General features: G+C 43.8%; 3 protein-coding genes and 1 pseudogene across 3 annotated transcripts; all 4 read left to right on the forward strand.

The window, feature by feature from the left end:
* Positions 1-740: 740 nt before the first annotated feature.
* pik3ip1 (phosphoinositide-3-kinase interacting protein 1) lies at positions 741-6,469 on the forward strand. The gene is made up of 6 exons (XM_030358379.1): positions 741-1,033; positions 1,241-1,369; positions 1,671-1,787; positions 2,881-3,075; positions 3,951-4,029; positions 5,538-6,469. Exons 1-6 carry the CDS (start codon positions 961-963, stop codon positions 5,734-5,736), a joined length of 792 nt encoding a protein of 263 aa, XP_030214239.1. The 5' UTR covers positions 741-960; the 3' UTR covers positions 5,737-6,469.
* Positions 6,470-13,829: 7,360 nt separating this feature from the next.
* On the forward strand, positions 13,830-14,323 carry LOC115545819 (histone H1-like; annotated as a pseudogene).
* Positions 14,324-15,090: 767 nt separating this feature from the next.
* Positions 15,091-15,692, forward strand: LOC115546085 (histone H3). The gene has a single exon (XM_030359727.1). The coding sequence runs from the start codon at positions 15,128-15,130 to the stop codon at positions 15,536-15,538; it is 411 nt and encodes a 136-aa protein (XP_030215587.1). The 5' UTR covers positions 15,091-15,127; the 3' UTR covers positions 15,539-15,692.
* A 1,050-nt stretch (positions 15,693-16,742) lies between these two features.
* LOC115546026 (histone H2A) lies at positions 16,743-18,674 on the forward strand. Its single transcript, XM_030359613.1, has one exon. It carries the CDS (start codon positions 16,772-16,774, stop codon positions 17,153-17,155), a length of 384 nt encoding a protein of 127 aa, XP_030215473.1. The 5' UTR covers positions 16,743-16,771; the 3' UTR covers positions 17,156-18,674.
* Positions 18,675-19,146: the final 472 nt, after the last annotated feature.

Consider the following 19,146-nt stretch of genomic DNA (forward strand, 5'->3'; position numbering starts at 1 on the left):
TTAAGTGAGGTTATAGTGGGCAGCCATTATCTAACCTTGAACGTTCATCAGTGTAAAATGAAACAATCCCATTTCTACCCCTCACCCCTTCCCCTTACCCCTTCCCCTTGTTTTGAAGGGGAAGGGGTAAGGGGAAGGCGTAAGGGGTAGATATGGGATTGGGCCTTACCCCTTCAAAATAAGGGGTAAGGGGAAGGGGTAAGGGGTAGAAATAGGATTGGGCCTAAATGAATATGTAACTTACTTGCTCCTTTTAAGTATAACATTGCTTGGGGAGTCCAATTCCTCCACTGAAAAGGGTGGAAAGTGCTTACAACTCTCTGCTAGTTAGCGGTCTATCTCTTCTGTACATGTAGTTGTGGTGCGCGAATGCTGCTGAGGGAGGTAGCCTATCTTAGCAGAAAGTTTAAAAATGTTGCGTTTACTTCACACAAGAGCAGCCATTTCCCACAGTTCCCGCAATTTTTGCAAGTTCCCGCAATTTCATCGCATAAAATTGCATAAATATGCTGCATATTTCATCGCATTTTTTAAGAAAACGTGCCGCATAATCAAGGATTTTTGGCCGCAACAATCAAAAAAAACCGCTGCATTGTTCTTGAGGGACTGAATGATAATAGTTTATTAATAGTTGGCAGATATATTCAAGTGAATATTTTACGGAGGGGCGGCGGCCTAGCGCCCCCTATTGACCCACCGCCACTGCTTTCTGCTATGGGCTTTAGGACCTCGAAGATCCGCTGCAGACGGGGAGTGACTCGGGACTTGTTTACCAGAAACCTGAAACGTCTGGCTGCTCTCACACGACGCGGACTGCAGGATCGAGAAGACACGAGCAGTTTGTCTGAGCTCCGTGCTCAGCATAGGCTCATAAACACATTTTCACTCCATTTCGTATAATCATGGACTATTGAACCGCTGCGGCACCAGTTCCTATTTCTCCACTTCGGTTTTGCAGAAATGTCTGTTACTTTGCAATTGTTTTTTCTCGGCGTGTGTTTGGTGGGCAGCAGCACCCCGTCCAGCCTCGAAGGTACCGAGAAACTTGTCCTCTGTTAAGCTAATTTACTGAACACTGATGTCTCATTTCATATAAATATGAAATGCGTCTAAAATTATATATTTGTGCTTTATTCTTTTTAAGATTGCTGGCAATTTAGGTTTAAAGAACAACAAATCGTAGGATAATGAATTATTTATGTAATAATTATAATTAATTATAGTTTTTATTATTTGCCAGATTGTTTGACGTCCAGTGGAGCTGGTTACAGAGGGGACCGGAAGGTCTCGTCCAGGGGTCTCTCCTGCCTGGTCTGGACCAACACCTCCAGAGACTATGATGTCAGGATCCACCCCGACTCTGAAGCAGGTAAACTCTGCTCAGGCTGTTGTTGTCCTGCTGGAAACTAGGTCCCCATATGTCACGTGTTTCTCATAATTGATCCGTTCTGTTATTAGAGAGAATTAACAATACTATAACTGCCTTGTTTTGAATATCATCAACTCATATGTTAAATGTAATGTATATCGTCCTTTGAGCATCAAGCTCTCGTTGTGGTGTGAGGATATGAGTGCAGTTGATTAATAATTAATCACGATGTTTTAACAGAGAAACCAAATCTATCTCTCATCCATCATAATCCTGTGTGGCCTCACCCTTGTTTGCCTAGGTGTTGGCGAGCACAACTCCTGCAGGAACCCGGACGCCTCCGCCGGCCCGTGGTGCTACGTCTGGGGCCCGGACGGGACGGCCCAGAGACAGGCCTGCTCCGTGGACCCCTGCACAGGTAGACGTCTCGCACGGCAGAGCTTCACTGGAGGTTCAGTCCAAAGATAAACTCAAAGTTTATTAATGAACCACGTTCTGGGTGGTTCCTTGAAGGTGAATGTTTGGAATGGTTAACGTCTATAGGATGAGCCTATGTGTGGACATGTGTGGGCGCTTTACCCACACATGTCAGAAAGACGCACGGCGTCGGTTTCATGTCGGCCTTCACCTTCACAAATGGTCTCCTTGCATTTCCTGAACTTTTTACTTCTAAGAATCACCCTTGTGTGTTTCTAGTAGATTGAGGCAGACATCCCATTAGATCCAAACAAACTCTTTGACAAAGAGTTTTTACTTTGTATTTCCTTCTCTGTATCAGACAACAGTTCTTAAGTAAGTCTAAAAGAACAAAACTATTCTAGAACTGTTGATTTCATTATTTGAACTTGTTGTCCAGAATGGGACTTTCCTTGGATAAGAGTGTTATGTCTATGCCTGTGTTAGTGTTTCATTAGGTCGTGTTCGAGGCAGCCCAAGTCAAACGATAACAACACAAACAGTGTTTTCAACGGTCTGCTAACCGTCTTTTCTTTGTTGGCTTTAAATGTTAAAGGGGCAGCTTCCTGCCTAGGCCACACCCAGCACCTTAAACTCATTGGTAGAGTTCTCCCTTGGAGACAGCAGGTAATTGGCTGCTGCCGCTCTATGACACAGAGCCTTTAACTCCGGAAGACTGTGCAAACAACTTTTTTTTCATGTGAGTTTAAGGCAAGCTCTATTTATATATATATTTGAAAAGTTCTCTATCTTCCTATTCCATGTTATGTTATCTCTGGGCCGTCATCTCAGAACAGCGGTAATTAGAAAGAGCTTTGTTTGGTTGATGCTGGACTCTGCCCTACAGTCATGAAGTGGCCAAATTAAAACAAAGGTGGGAAAAAGGTCAAAGGAAAAAATACTTCACCCTAAAGCCACCTCCTCCTGCTCCACCACCTCCTCCTCCCTCTCTGCCCCCCCCCCCCCCCCCCCCCCACACACACACACACACCTCCTCCTCCTACCTCAGTGAACCTCCTTCCTGTTGTTCAGTTTGCTTTTGGTTTCGTCCTCAGAGGTTGCCGGCGCAGCAGCCAGAGGGAGCCCAGCGGCCTCGCCCCAGGGGACAGACCCCCCCTCCCAGGCGGGGGGGCTGGAGCCAGCCACGACGGGCCCTCCGGGAGAGGTGGTCCCCCTCCAGCCCGTCGGGGGCCAGAGCCAGCGGGTTCGCAGTACACCAAAGACGAAGAAGAAGGACCTGGGGACTCTGGGTAGATAACTGATCATAATGTATCTATTAAGAATGATCATAGTGTATGTTTTCAGACTGGTCATTATGTATGTATATATTAAGAATGATCATAATGTATCTATTAAGAATGATCATAGTGTATGTTTTCAGACTGGTCATTATGTATGTATACATTAAGAATGATCATAATGTATATATTAAGAATGATCATAATGTATATATTCAGAATGATCATAAGTATATATTTAGAATGATCAAAATGTATCCAATAATTGGAAACATGCTTTCAAATGAATGGTAGCATATCTGTGTCATTCATTTGTCAGCAGGTTAAAAAATAACATCATGAACAACATAATGAAAAATTGACCCAGTTAACTCAACCCTAAAAAACAGAAGGACCACCTCTGTAGAAACAGGTTTATTATATCTACCTGTTCCTGAATGGCTGAAACTTCTCTCTGGTGTGCTGGATTTAGGCTAGTGTAAGAGAAACGTTGTTGGATTAGGGCTGTATGGACAAAAATGTATATCACGGTATGATTTGAGGCATGGACGGTAATGGTAGAGTACCACAGTATGTTCGTTTTATCTTCTTATTTCGATATAAATGCTTCTGAAGGGGTAAACTACTGGTTAGGCAGTGAAAAAAAAATGCTAAATATTTTCTCAAGTTACTTACACCTCTGAAAAACACTAATGTTTAATAGTATGTATTTCTTTCTCCACTTGCTCGTGGACCTTGCCGTATAGTTTTGGCATCTTGATTTGGCTGCATTCACACGGTGTACTTTCTGCCGTTCATACCGCACACCCCTATGTTGGATCTTTCCTGTTGAATACTGTGTTTCCTTTTTTTATCAGAATTTAGAATAAATCTTTCTTCCCTATCAGGTTACGTCTTTGCGGTCATGATGATGGTTGTGATCATCGCCATGGGAGCTGGGATCGCGCTGGGCTACTTCTACAAGAGGTAAGACTGATCAATACTTCTACAAGAGATAAGACTGATCAGTACGTCCTCAAGAGGTAAGACTGATCAAAACGTCCTCAAGAGGTAGGACTGATCAATATGTCCTCAAGAGGTTAGACTGATCAGTACTTCTATAGGAAGTAGGACTCTTAACAACACTTGTACAAGAGGTAGGACTGATCAATATTTCTATAAGATGTAGGGCTCTGATCATTAAGTCTACAAGAGTGAGGGCTCTGATCTATACTTCTATGAGGTAGGACTCTGATCAATACTTCTATAAGAGATAAGGCTCTGATAAATACGTATGGATCAATATTATAGGCAAAACAAAAATGATTCAAGAAATAAACTCTAATAGACAATGACCTATAATCATTTTGATCATAGCCATCTTTAGCGGTTTGGAAATGTACAAATGGCAAAGATTTAAAGCATTAAAAAAATGTGTAAAAGTAGACTGGAAACCAAGGAATCTGCTCGTAATGTTGGCTCATCTTTCAGACCAATCACAGCCCTGTATCTAATGCAGGGTGGGTTTAATACCAGAACCGAGGTGAGCTGTTGAGGTTATTTCATAAACGATCCGCTGATGGGCTCCCGTGGTCTGATTGGTTGAAGGTCTATCCAATTGTTTCCAGAGGCATTCTGGTCTGCGGCCCTCGGAAATAAAAATGAACCTAGAGACGCTGTCTGGCCATAAATACATACGATGACTTAGCGAACCTTGCGTTGTGAATGGACGAACATTCTCCCCCTATCATGAATGATGGGATATCTCCCCTATTACACTTAGCGTTGGGGAGCCGGATTGCATGTCCTCCTTTGCCGGCCTCAGGCCCCTGCTGCTTCTCAGTCTGCTGGCCTCCTGGGTGAATCACGCTATTATTATGTTATATAATAAATTCAGAGCACCAAGCACAGAACCAGGGAACGCCTGCATCTCCTCCCCTAGAACAAACTGACCAATCAACACGCTCCACAGCTCTGAAGGACAACAGAGGCTTCTAGCAGTAGTAGTTCAATCAACTTCATTTTGATTTTGTCACAATTTGTGAGTGAGAGGATAAATTTGCAGTAAATGATGCGTACAGCGGAGGGATTACATAAGGCCTCCAGCCGGCAGAGAGCAGACAAACAGGAAGAGCAATTTTCCGGTACTGCGGCACCATCTGCTGCTCGAAATAACACACACACACACACACACACACACACACACACACACACACACACACACACACACACACACACACACACACACACACACACACACACACACACACACACACACACACACACACACACACACACACACACACTTTCCGTTACCTTGAAAGTTGTCAATAAATGCAATGAATTATTATTTTATTGTTGAAATATTCTTAATAATGGTAGAAAAAGGCTGGCAAGAAAGGAGATGCATGAAGAGGATGTAATGGAGTTGCATGCACAGCTCCCTGCGCACATGTGTAGGCCCCTCTTGAGCGTGTGTGTGTGTCTGTGTTCAGGGGCCAGGACATAAAGAAGAAGCACGAGCAGCGAGTGTACGAGCGGGAGATGCAGAGGATCACGCTGCCGCTGTCCGCCTTCTCCAACCCCACCTGCGAGCTGATGGACGAGACCAGCATCGTGGTCACGGTGGAGCCGGACGCAAGGGACGGGGGAGAGCCTCTGATTGGCCAGCAGGCCGGGACCCCAGGGGCCTAAGCCTGAGGACTCTCCATATAAGAAAAGAAAAAAGAAAAAAAAGACGTCTAAGCATGGACTAATTAATGTGTGCATGTGTACAAGTCGGGGACCACGGGTCAATCCAAGGTTTAAAAGAAATGTCAATGAACACCGAAAACAATCCGGAAGAATCTCCAAACCCCTACAAGATGGCCTTCTGAATGTATGGTTGCATCAGTCCATTGATCACTTCATTCTCAACTCAAACTTCTCCTACTACTGCGTCACACAGCGTCACTGCAGTCGATAAGACAACAGAACTGCCCTCTATATCCTCAGGTTAAGGAGAACCAGGAAGTAAGTGTGTGTGTGTGTGTGTGTGTGTGTTTGTGTGTCAGCCCCATTGGGGGACTTGGGCCTCCGGTCTTTGTTGTCCGTGTCAAATGACTAAGAGGATTGCGTGAACGCCTTGACCTACATGTCAATTCTGTGACCATTCCATGTACCTTGTATTCAAAAACAAAGAAAGAACAAACGTCAATGTCCCCTTAGCAACTGGGATTTATTTCATTGCGTACAGCAGAGATGTGCTGCATGTTGTTATTTACAGCTTTAGTGTTTCCGGCTTGTCAATCACATAACACGTCAATCTAGCTGTGTTGCTGTTATTATATTGTCTGTTGTCAGAATTACTGATGCTGAACTGAAGTTGAACATTTTATTACTTGTATGATTGCAGTTGCAACTCCAATAAAAAGTTTTTGTAAATATCTTTCTATTTATCCTAATTATTTTGATTTGTTAGTATTAACTTAGGTCTAGTTGCTGCTAACTGAAGATAGGGAAAAGGATGCCGATCTCCTGTTATCCCGTAATGTGCTTCACATGTAGTCATGTAGCTTACTTGAAATTCTGCCTTGACTCTGTCTCCCTCTAGAGCTAATTTCAGAGAATCTCCCCCGAGTTACACTTCATGTGTAACTCGGTTACTAGTTTTAGCTACTAGTTTTATCTAATACCGCTGCACAGAACATAACCATATCAAATTGTTAGTGTACGTTTTTCTCTTTATTAAAGGTCCCATAGGATGAAATTGACACTTTACAAGGTTTTCTTACATTAATTTGAGTTCCCCTAGCCTGCCTATGGTCCCCCAGTGGCTAATATTGACATTAGGAGTAAAAATAGCACTATCCTGCACCGCCTTGGAAAAATGAAATCTCAGATGCTCCGATTTCGAATTTGGCCCCATATGTCGTCATAAGGGGCCAAGTTACCTCCCCTTTCTCTGCCTTGCTCGCCCAGAGAATTTGGCCCGCCAATGAGCTACGACCTTCCAAGAGCCACGCCCACGTGTGTGTGTGTGTGTGTGTGTGTGTGTGTGTGTGTGTGTGTGTGTGTGTGAATACACACACAACACGAGTGTTGTACACTTCTGTGTACACCGTTCTGCTGTTGGTGTTATGGCATAACACGTCGGGTTCTCTGACGTCTCCGGTATTTCCACAACGAGACTCGTAGTGGGGGTTACCCAGGGGTGGACTGGCCATCTGGCATACCGGGCATCGTCCCGGTGGGACGTTGACCCAATGTGGGCCGGTCCGGTCCGCTATGTTTTATTTTTTCCTCTCCCTCTAAATTCCCTCCAATTGGGCCGGCCAATGGGCTACAGAGAGCTAGCAGAAAAGTGCTGTCAATCACAACACAAACCAGGGTGGGCGGGACCTCATGGTGCGGGCCGGAGTCGCGGGAGCTGAAAACGCCCGGGTGGCGCCGAAAAACTGCAACTTAATTCCTCTGGAGATGGAAGTTAAATGTTCAAAATTGACCGACCTATTTGGTGCCGAAGTCCACACCCCAGCAGGTGCTGCTGCGCCAGGAGACGAGCGAGTGGAGGCATATATGCTAAGTAACGTTAGCCTGGGGCTAGCTAGGCTACATTTTGAGACGTGTCCAAAACAAAGTAGAAAACGTTTTTACATTGAATTTGATGTGACCTAATTAACTGCATACATACTTTGTAGTAGATATGGCGGATGGAGATGCAGCAACCACAGGATGTCTGTTAACTTCCTGTTCGGGTTTCACACCTTTCTTGTCAGCAGCACAAGAAACACAAACTTGAAAAACAAAAAACTGTACTATTATTCGGATATACAGGATTCTTCCCGTTCGTCTCGTCCCACCCCTAGTGCTAATAATGTAGTGGGCTGGTCTGGAGAGAAAATGCCAGGGCTGAATTTTTCTCCCAGTCCACCCTCAGCCATGGTTGACAAGGAATTGGGGGAAAGGAACTTTGGCTTTGACTCCCTGAAGTACATGAACCACGACATGGAGGAGAAAGAGATTGTTGCCCGCGATTGTCTCCCGCTGGAGCCCCGCTGCCAGCTGCCCACTGCCGAGGGACCACCGCCGCGAGGCACCACCGCTGCGGTACGGTGGTGTCCCGGCGTTGCCTGCTGCCCGCTTCCGAGGCGGTGGTGCCTCAGCAGGGGGGCTCCGGCGGGAGACCATCGCAGTCAACATCGCAGGCAACATTCCCTTTCTCCTCCATGTCGTGGTTCAGTCTACTTCAGATTGATGAGGAAGTGGAAGAACCAGAGATGTCGGAGAACCCAACACAGTGGTTTGAGATTCATAATATCGTCTGGAGGCGCACACATCTTTTCGCCGTGATAATATACATTATCTGATATAGATATCTATGTATAATATGATATCATTTAGATATAGAGCAGCAGGACTCCCGCCGGAGCACCCGGAGTGTTCTAGAATACTACAGAACACGGCCAAAAGTTGTGTGCGCCTCGCCATTGCGATACATCCACTGTAAACACAAGCGCATGGTACCGTGGCCGCAAGCTGCTCAGGGCCACACCCCCACCCTCATTTTTTTTAGACGACTGTGGCTGTGGTGTTAAATGGCCACTGGGCCCCCTTTTTTCTTGGCTCATGATTGTATGCCCCAAACAAAAAATCACATTGTCTTGGGCCTACGCCGCTCGGGGGGCCTATCATGAGCCAGTATCTAAAATAATAATAAATAAAAAAAAATAAAAAATGCAATAAAATACTGCAGCTCATGACAGGCTCCCTGATTGACGTAGGCCCAGGTGAGCCTGTGCATTAAGGCGGCCTTGGTATTGGCTGTAATTGTGCACCAAGGCTGAATTTCTTAAACGTCTTCAAGTACTGTATTAGGGGCTCACTTACAGCTATATAAAAGCATTCATATATTAGCATGCCATGGGATCTTTAAGTTTTTCAGTGGTGAAATGCAGAGTCCTATTTCCCACAGACGAAGATCACCTACACGGCCTACCGCAACTAAACGAGTCCTAAGACCAACCCCCCTGTTTTGGTTTTTCTAATAACAAAAATAACTAGAATGACATAAATCGTCGCTGGCTTTGACCTACACCGGCTCTAGTAACAGTCAATATCAAACAAAAGGAGTTACTGGTTGAAGGCCGAGGTGTGGAAGCAGTCCATGGGCTGCCTCATTTCAAATATTAGGCTTCAGCTGCAGCGATTATTCTCATGCATTCCACAGGATCTCTAGTCTAGAAGCCCTTTTGTGAACAGCCACTTTCACCAGGATTCCTCTAATGCAGAGGCGACGTTCATCCCAGCAGGAGCCCAACAGTGTTCAATATTTGATCGCTTTGATATCCTCTTCACTGCTTTCATGTATGTGAAAGGCTGGGTTCTTGTATTATTTATTTGAACACATCCAGGGCTACAGCACTCAGAGAAGGGGCTTTTTGTTTCATGGCTCTCTCATGCACTACCGTGACACTATATCCTGAAGTGCCATAGTCGTTGAGCTGCAACGATGGAACAGGATGTAAACATGTTCAGCCCCTTTCACCTTTTTGAAGTGAAAATGTTTGTTATTTTGTTGTCTTTCTGAGGAAGAAGAAGAGCATCGAGGCAGTGTTGTTTATATCGTTATTTAATTCCTTGTTCATTCAAAGCCCAGATTCAGCATTGCTCAAGTCACATTAAATAACAAGTCCTATATTACATATATTATATTTTCTCAAACATAATTACCTTTTTCAAGCAAGCATTTTAATTTGGCAAGGCAAACTCACTTCCCCTTAGTGATGGTAAGCAACTCGCAGAACAACCGGGGAATACATGAATGGTACTGCCGTCGTCTTCTGTCTGCTGTCATGATTAGACTCCTACTTAACTCTCTGTACACCGTGCTGCTGTCGTCATAGAAATCCTTTGGACTGTCATGCATGCTTTCATGAAAGAGAGAGAGAGAGAGAGAGAGAGAGAGAGAGAGAGAGAGAGAGAGAGAGAGAGAGAGAGAGAGAGAGAGAGAGAGAGAGAGAGAGAGAGAGAGAGAGAGAGAGAGAGAGAGAGAGAGAGAGAGAGAGAGAGAGAGAGAGAGAGAGAGAGAGAGAGAGAGAGAGAGAGAGAGAGAGAGAGAGAGAGAGAGAGAGAGAGAGAGAGAGAGAGGGGAGATGGAGACGATGGTGAAGACTGGTTCTAGTCATAGACCTCAGCGCTTCTATTCCAGTGAGAGACTTTTTGTGCCACGGAATCCAACCGTTGAGCTGTTCCTATGGTGAGTGATTTCTTCATTTGTATTATTTGATTGAACCAGTAATTCACCATATGATCAAATGTGGATTAGATCCATTGGGAAGTATCTGGTGATAACTTGTACTATTTAAAACATTAAGTTATCAAACCGGGGGGAAAAATCTGTTCATTTAAACATTGTTCAATGGGAACAATGGTTTTGGGATGGACATTATGACACTTACCTTTTAAATATAGATATCACTCATTTTCATATACTTAAGTCATTCAATCAAACAAAAACTAATTAAAAGAGGATGATGCTTTTCATAGTTTGCAGATGATCAAGAAGGTCAGGTTTTAATATGCAGTTTTTATCCATTGTTCCCAAAGCGCCTGGAACCTCCATATTACTCATTCATAGAGTCCTGATTCTGTCAGGCTAAGGAGTCATTCATGTGGAGGAGAGACACTTTGTCAAGTCTACTGTATGGAAGGTTCTAGATTAGAGTTTGGTCTGTGTCTATGATTCGGCCTGAAACACGCACACACACACACACACACACACACACACACACACACACACACACACACACACACACACACACACACACACACACACACACACACACACACACACACAGGTGTGTTGGAGGGTATGCACACATGCTGGCACTGTAAGTGTGTCAGGTGTTTGGGTGTGTGTGTGTGTGTGTGTGTGGGGGGGGGGGGGGGGGGGGGAGCATACGTGCTGGCACTGTGAATGTGTGTGTGTGTGTGTGTGTGACTTTGTGTATTTGTTAAAATGGTGATGAAAGACAAAGCTTAGCTTAGCCTAGAGGAGTTCAGTCGCTCTGTTCTGGCTGAGAGCCCCAGGGAACCCTTAGTTATTCTCTACCTCGCCCTCAAAGTCCTCACTTTATTTATTCATTCTGCAGGCCAGTGTTAAATGGCAGCATGTGCTCTCCTTGTACGAGATTGCTTTGATGGAAAGAATGGCTGCAGACAGTCTGAATTGCCTGCCAGACGGACAGTGGACGTGAATCAACTGAAATGATTTCAAATACTGTAACATGAATCGTTGAATAGCTAAGAAACAAAAAGACTTACGGTTACATTTTTTGTTTGTGTTCATGTCGGAATCACATGTGTAATTTAAAGGTGAATTGATTCTTTCAAACACAAATCCGGTATCTTCAATGAATGCATCCTGCTTACGGTCGCGTCACAGGTTTGAACGCCATGAGGGATGGCCCGTGCCAGGTCAACAGCTGCGGCTACGGCAGGGGCAAAGTGACCTTGTCCCTGGATGCCGGCAGACATCAGCAGCAGAACCCCCAGCTGGACGGGCCCCCAGACCCTCTGAGGGGCTCCCCCTGGAGGATGGACTCCAGCAGCCAGGCCTGCTCCGGCCCAGAGGACAACTCCACAGACCAGCAGGAGACCTGTGCCGAGACCTCCACTCTGACCTACATCGATGCCCACAACATGGACGAATCAGGAGAGAACAACAGCCTCCGGGGCTCGGGGCCGGCGGAGGTGGTCTGCTTCAAGGTGTTTGTCCTCATCGATGACGATGACGACGGAGACATGTCGCTGAGAGAGAAGATGGTGACGGACATGTCCGTGATGGACGGCAACGCCGCCGACCTAGTGGGCGGGAGGCTACTGTCCACCTCCAGCGACTCCTTATCCCACGGCAAGGCGGAGCCTCCAGGCCCTGAGGCCCCGCCTCTCCAGGAAGCCCAGGCCACGCCCACAAAGCCGAGCTGCTGTTTCTGTACCATCCAATGACCGGCTGGGGAGCACTGCCGGTGATCTGATGGCTTTAGAGACTTGCCCAACAGAACAGACCCTTTTCACAGAGGTGCCATCGTAGGACAAACACAGGTGTCACTCGTAATACCAATTGTGGGTCTTTTACTTCCATGTGCAAGGACAAGGTCATATGCTAAAGCGAAGATATCCTATGGACCATGGAGCCTGCTACATCAAAAGAGCAGACCCATAATTAGGGTGGTGAACGACCCCTTTTTTTTATCCTACATTGACACCTGTGAAAAAGTCTATGGAAGGTTTACATTTAGTCATTTGGCAGACATTTTGAATCCAAAGGGACCCAGAGCCATCTTGGATCCATGTCTTTTAGGACCAGGTTGGGGGTTAGGGCCTCTTGCTCAAGGACGCCAGCTGGTCGGTGGCAGACATTGGGGTTTGAACCTAGTCTTATGGCCGGAAGTCAAACAAACTGAACTCCAGGCTATACCGTATTGCCCCCTACTTAATGTGGCCTCTGGATGTTAGCTCGTACAGGCCTTTGATTGTACCCTCTATGTTTGTGTGTGACGGTACCAAGAGTATCAATAACAACACTACAGTAGCTAGTTTCCAAACTCTACGTAAACAACAACACATGGGCAGCATCAAAGACTTGTTCATGCATTTATCAGTCATTTGCAGACGTTATAGGCATTAAGGTCACCTTCCATATAATGTACATGTAATGTACTTACAATCGCCATTGATTCACCTGATGGTACTGTATATTCATTTTGATCTCAAGGTTTGATAGTCTTTAAAGTTAATTGCAGATCAACTATGGTATTAATAGTGTTGGATTAATTCTAATCAATTTGTACAGTTTGAAGCCATTTTGTTAGATACATAATTAAAGCAGTTAATTCATATTTCAAGAACAGCAATAGGCAAAATGTTGTTCCCTGCAACAAAATTGCATCCAATCTTTAATTAATGAATGCAGATTCATCGATATATAAAATAAATACATAAACATTGAATCCTGCAAGGGAATTCAAGAAAGACCTCACATTCCTCTGGTTGGTTGTTACTCATGGAAAGAATTAACTTAATTAAAACACACATTTTCACCTTTTCAAGTCAAAGATATTCATGTTACGCCACCAACCCAATATAGCGTGTGAGTGTCAGAACCCAGGACTTTAGAATTGACCATACACCATGAGGATTTGAGGTAACTCATAATGTTGATAGCTGTATGATTGATGAGTGTACTGCAGTTCTATAATCAAGCGACCTGGTCACGGGACATTTACATAGTTTTGCATAAGAATAAATAAAAAAAAACAATTAAATCCTCCCAATAGTTTATATACACATACATGTATCTATGGCACTTTGAACCACACTTACCGTGTAGCTATTTTGTTTGCCAATCTGTGCTTAATGGGGTCCCCCTCCCTATTATTTGAGGATGGCGTTGTCAGGTTTGCCACGTATATAGGACCATTCTTATTTCCTGCACAGGATTGCTGAAGCACATGTTTACATGATCCCTTTTACCATCGGAAATAATGAAGATTAAAAACCGGTTTACAATAAAATAACCAAATAATGCTTTATTTTTGTGCTGAGTGCAATCACTTATTTGGCTCTTATTTGGTCCACAGCTCATTTATACTTTGATTAAAGATACTGCGAACAATTCTAATCTGAAGTGGCTCTGGTGAAAGAAAATACCAAGGAGTAACATGTGCACTCGAAGAAAAAAACACTATAGCATACATTATAAACCCATTTGTTTATAGCAATAAAAGCTATGTAATTGATGTTCCATTCTGATCATCAAAGCCGTGTCGTCCTCCAAAGAGCGTCGTAGTGTTTCTCTGGCGATGCTCAAGAAGTGTTTGATTGCCCATTGATGTGGAGAAGAATAACTTCCGAGGCAAGGTTGCCGTGAAAAGCCTGGTGACGAAGGGAGTTCTTGTCAAGACCAAGGACACCGGGGCCTCCGGGTCTTTCAAGGTGAACAGGGAAGCTAAGAAGGCTGTGGCACCTAAAGTCAAGAACACCGCCGTGAAGAAACGCTGTCAAGAAGGCTTCACCAAAGAAGGCAAAGAAGCCCGCGGCCAAAAAGCCTGCCGCCGCGAAGAAGACTACCCCGAAGTAGGTCAAGAAGGTTGCCACGCCCAAGAAGGCAATAGCCAAGAGCCCCAAGAAAGTCCCCAAGAGCCCCAAAAGAGCAGCCAAGCCCGCTGCTAAGAAGACTCCCGCAAAGAAGGTGACCAAGCTCAAAGCGGCCAAGAAGGCAACCCCTAAGAAGAAGTAGATGATCTCACTATTATGTTTAAAAACCCAAAAGGCTAACGGTTTATTCTATCAGAGACAGAATGGTAAATGAGCCACGCCTGTTCTAATTTACGCAGGTAAACCTTCTGTCTGTTTAGGCTGAAATGACAAAGTGGCCGTGTTTGTAGTCTTTAACTTATATACAACATAATTAAAACCTTATATGTTGCTGTTCATTATGTGGTGAAGAAATCATCCATAACTGTGGTTAGCTTGAAACATGTCATCAGAAATAGCATAGACTAAAATAATTAAATAATCAGTTAGCAGTTCCGTTTTTACAGGACTTTTGATCGAGTCCTCGAATCATCGTTGCAAACTGACAATGTATTTGGTATGGGGTTGCCACACTGATATATTTATAGAACGGTATTTGAATTAGAAGACCATTGAGCTAACATACAGATATTTATCCGATGCGCCTATATTCTTCACAAAGGCAAAGTGACATACACAATCGTTAACAAGTTATTCTTGCCCCTTAAACTCCTGTCATATATAGTACTAATTCATACCCATTTTACTGTATGCATTGTGTTGAATTATATTTTGAGGCTAGCTGATTTGATTCTGGTGTCAAAGGTCAAATAAACGAAATGGTGAGAGAAGATAGGGGCGCGCATAGAGGCGCGCGCTCCAACATTAGGGCGGGGCTTGAGCGCTCTCTTTGCTGTATGTTCTCGCGCGTCCTTCCAGGGACCAATCAGCGTGTTGCGGTTCTCCGGGGCTTGCCATATAAACTCTGCTGCACTCGTCGGTTTGACACTGAAGACAAGCAACTGAAATGGCAAGAACAAAGCAGACTGCTCGTAAGTCCACCGGTGGCAAAGCTCCCAGGAAGCAGCTTGCCACCAAGGCTGCCCGTAAGAGTGCCCCGGCCACCGGAGGAGTGAAGAAGCCCCATCGTTACAGGCCCGGCACCGTGGCTCTCAGAGAGATCCGTCGTTATCAGAAATCGACCGAACTGCTGATCCGCAAGCTGCCCTTCCAGCGCCTGGTGAGGGAGATCGCTCAGGACTTCAAGACCGACCTCCGCTTCCAGAGCTCCGCTGTTATGGCTCTTCAGGAGGCCAGCGAGGCTTACCTGGTCGGTCTTTTCGAGGACACCAACCTGTGCGCCATCCACGCCAAGAGGGTCACCATCATGCCCAAAGACATCCAGCTGGCCCGCCGAATCCGCGGAGAGCGCGCCTAAATTGAAGCACTGTTGAACCTTAAAGGCTCTTTTAAGAGCCACCTACATCCCTTACAAGAACGTTCCTTGTTTAGTTTTTGTCGAGTTGTGCTGACAGTTGCTCACGGGACGATAAACATGAGATTTGATTTTATAAAAAATACATGTATATATATTTTTTAATATGAATTTACGTTAATCGCGCGATAAAAAAAAAAATATATATATATATGTATACACATATATATATATTATATATATATTTAAAAAAAAAAAATATATATATATATATACGTATATGTATACACACATATATATATGTATATTTTTTTATCGCGCGATTAACGTAAATTCATAAAAAAAAAAAAATTCTTTGGCTCAAAACAAAGAAGCAGTAGCCTGACTGCTATGTTCAAGGCAGTAAGTTTGTATGTTCATCGTTTAATTGCACTATAGGCTTTTTCTTGTGTCTTCCCGTTTTGATCCGTAAATGCCAATGTTCTCAATAAAAAAACATTTGCAAAAGGCAAGCCGATGCACTTCTCCATGTTGATAAGAGCATTACAATTAGAACAATTAATGGGACAAAGTAATCAAGGGATATTTAGCATAGAAAAAAGATTTGCGATTAATCGTGAGTTAACTATGACAATAATGCCATTAATCACGATTAAATAATTTAATCGCTTGACAGCCCTAATATATATATATATATATATATATATATATATATATATATATATATATATATATATATATATATATATACTGTATATATATGTATAGACATATATGTATATATATATATATATAGTTGTCGAAAATTGGATGCATGTTGAATTAAAAGTCAATGTGTTGCTGATGAATGAAAACAAACTAACGGGAATCCTTTGAGTGAGATTTAAATTAAAATCAAGTCAGTAGTTGTGTATGTATGCATATACATATATGCACATATATATATGCACATATATATATATATATATATATATATATATATATATATATATATATATATATATATATATATATATATAAATATAATAGTACGTATTTTACTCGCTATCACTTTTCAATGGGGACCATTAAGCTGCACAATACTGCCACCTGATGGGTGTGACAGTTAGGTTGACTGTGATTGGTCCTTTAGTTTACCGTTTGAGCTGGCCAATGAGCAAAGACATGGGTGGGTATATATAGCAGTGTGTCGGAGTCCATCGTCAGCTAAAATTCTCAAACCAAGAATCGTTAACCATGTCAGGAAGGGGCAAGACCGGTGGAAAAGCTAGGGCAAAGGCCAAGACCCGCTCATCCCGTGCCGGGCTCCAGTTTCCTGTCGGCAGAGTGCACCGACTTCTACGTAAAGGCAACTACGCTCATCGCGTCGGCGCTGGAGCTCCCGTCTACCTGGCCGCGGTGCTCGAGTATTTGACCGCTGAGATCCTGGAGTTGGCTGGAAACGCTGCCCGCGACAACAAGAAGACCCGAATCATCCCCCGCCATCTACAGCTGGCCGTCCGCAACGACGAGGAGCTCAACAAACTCCTGGGCGGAGTGACCATCGCTCAGGGTGGTGTGCTGCCCAACATCCAGGCAGTTCTTCTGCCCAAGAAGACTGAAAAGCCCGCCAAAAAGTAAATCCGGAAACTGATTAAAAACAAAGGCTCTTTTAAGAGCCATCCACATCCTTTAAAGGGACTCCTTCAACACATTCTGTTATACTATAATTGCTGTACTAGAGTTCAAATAACTATTTCCGTGACTTCATGGTTCATCCGTTTAAATAGTTATTAAAAAAATCATCGCCGTCCCAATAAAAGCATAAATTATAAAAATTACACAGGAAACGCATATCTAACTGTTTATATATGGATTGTAGCCTAATATGTAGGCCTACCTCTCCGGGAGCCGTCACCTTATCGTGGTGGGAGAGATTTGCGTGAACCTGAGGGCTGTGTTGTCTATAGCGTTGTGCTCCTGGTAGGGTCTCCCAGTGGTCTCAGGTGAGGGGCAAGACTAAGTGGTTCACCAAGACCCAAATTGACATTCAATAAAGAGGAGTAGAGTCCCTCCCCGCAGGGAGCCCGGGGACTCAGACTGCAGCCAGGCCAAGACGGAGGGCTCATCGGTGAGTGCTTGGTGGCCGGGTTTCCCACGGAGCTTGGCTCCCTAATTTTAATTCAACCATCGTAGTTAAAATGTCCTTATTGATCAGTGACAAGACATACTGTACATGAATCATGCTGAGACAAGCGGGTGTCTGAGAATTTCTGCAGGCGTTTTCGATTGTTTGCATGAAGCACTGTAGGCACTTCGGTGAGGCTGTGATGAAGTCATCGTGTTTGTAGCCTACACTCACACCTGGTGGTATAATATGTCACCTTTACACATAAGTCTCCTGTCACCCGAAATGTGTTTTCAACTTAAAGGTGGGGTAAGCGATTCTGGAGAATGTTTATTGACAAAATCACTTTTTGTCAAAATGAGTGAATATCTCCTCACCATCTGCTACCTGTCTGTACTGTGTGTGCTGAAAAAGAATCTGGTGTTGATACACAGCCTCTGTAAACGGTTATGTTGCTTGCTACGATGGGCCCCCTTTTCTTTACATTTCCTGTGTTTACATAACGGTTTACAAAGCCTAGGCTGTGTATTAACACGTAATACTTTTTCAGCACACACACAGTGTAGACAGGTAGTGGATCATGAGGAAATATCCAGTGGTTTGACAAACAGTGATTTTGTCAACAAACATTCTCCAGAATCACTGACCCCTCATCAGCCCGATTTTCAAATTTCCACGGGGAGAAACCCCCGAACCCCCCTTTTAAAAGGACTAACTTCTGGGCTTTAGCCCCGAATGTTTTCAATTGCTAGCGATGCTCATTCCCCACCTTAAAGTATTGTTTTCATTCAAAACTGATTTATCAACAGCTCATTGGGCCTGATGCTTTCAGTTTTGAGTTAAAGCTCTGAAGTTGAGTTATGAAGTTAATTTTTTTCTGTTTTAACTACTGTAATTTGCACTGCTTGTTCAGCATTTTAAGACTGGTTGAAAGTAAAAAATAAAAATAAAAAAATATATTGGTTGAAAGGCACAATGAATTGAGAATATAAACTTAACTGTAAAATAAACATGCATTCTGAATAATTGTAATTGGTTTTGTCTTTGAATTTATGCGTATACTTTTGCCTCCTTAAGGTAAATAATGTCATGTCCCCCCAGCTGTACCTCATTAAGGACCATTTCTGTATCTTTCCAATGGGTACATTTTTGTGTCAGCATTTGTCACTAGGGGTACAGAAATTCTCTTTTAGAGGTACAGACAAGGTACAAATATGTACCAATGCTTAAGATAGTGTTGTACCATGCTAAGGTACCAGTGGGGGCACAAAGCATTTGTACTCCTTTAGGAGCATTCCTGTACGTTGATTTCTTAGTGTGTACAGTATTAACCAACAGTGGCAAAGCCGGGCACCTCTAAAGTGGTGCCTTGGCATGAGCAGTTCCAATATTCAGGCCTAAATTATAGTACAGGGCTGATAGGAAGTGAAGATACCTGTGCCTGAAATTATCATACAGTCGAAGACAGAGAATTGCATTCCTTGACAATAAAACGAGCTGAACT

Source organism: Gadus morhua, chromosome 6, assembly GCF_902167405.1.
Source record: "Gadus morhua chromosome 6, gadMor3.0, whole genome shotgun sequence".
In the NCBI taxonomy this organism is placed as follows: domain Eukaryota; kingdom Metazoa; phylum Chordata; class Actinopteri; order Gadiformes; family Gadidae; genus Gadus; species Gadus morhua.

Excerpts from the sequence above, each read along its gene's own strand:
- LOC115546026 (XM_030359613.1), top strand. The coding sequence starts at position 16,772 with ATGTCAGGAAGGGGCAAGACCGGTGGAAAAGCTAGGGCAAAGGCCAAG.
- LOC115546085 (XM_030359727.1), top strand. The coding sequence starts at position 15,128 with ATGGCAAGAACAAAGCAGACTGCTCGTAAGTCCACCGGTGGCAAAGCT.
- pik3ip1 (XM_030358379.1), top strand. The coding sequence starts at position 961 with ATGTCTGTTACTTTGCAATTGTTTTTTCTCGGCGTGTGTTTGGTGGGC. Across the intron at positions 1,034-1,240 it reads CACCCCGTCCAGCCTCGAAG|ATTGTTTGACGTCCAGTGGA; the intron begins GTACCGAGAAAC and ends ATTATTTGCCAG. Across the intron at positions 3,076-3,950 it reads GAAGGACCTGGGGACTCTGG|GTTACGTCTTTGCGGTCATG; the intron begins GTAGATAACTGA and ends CTTCCCTATCAG.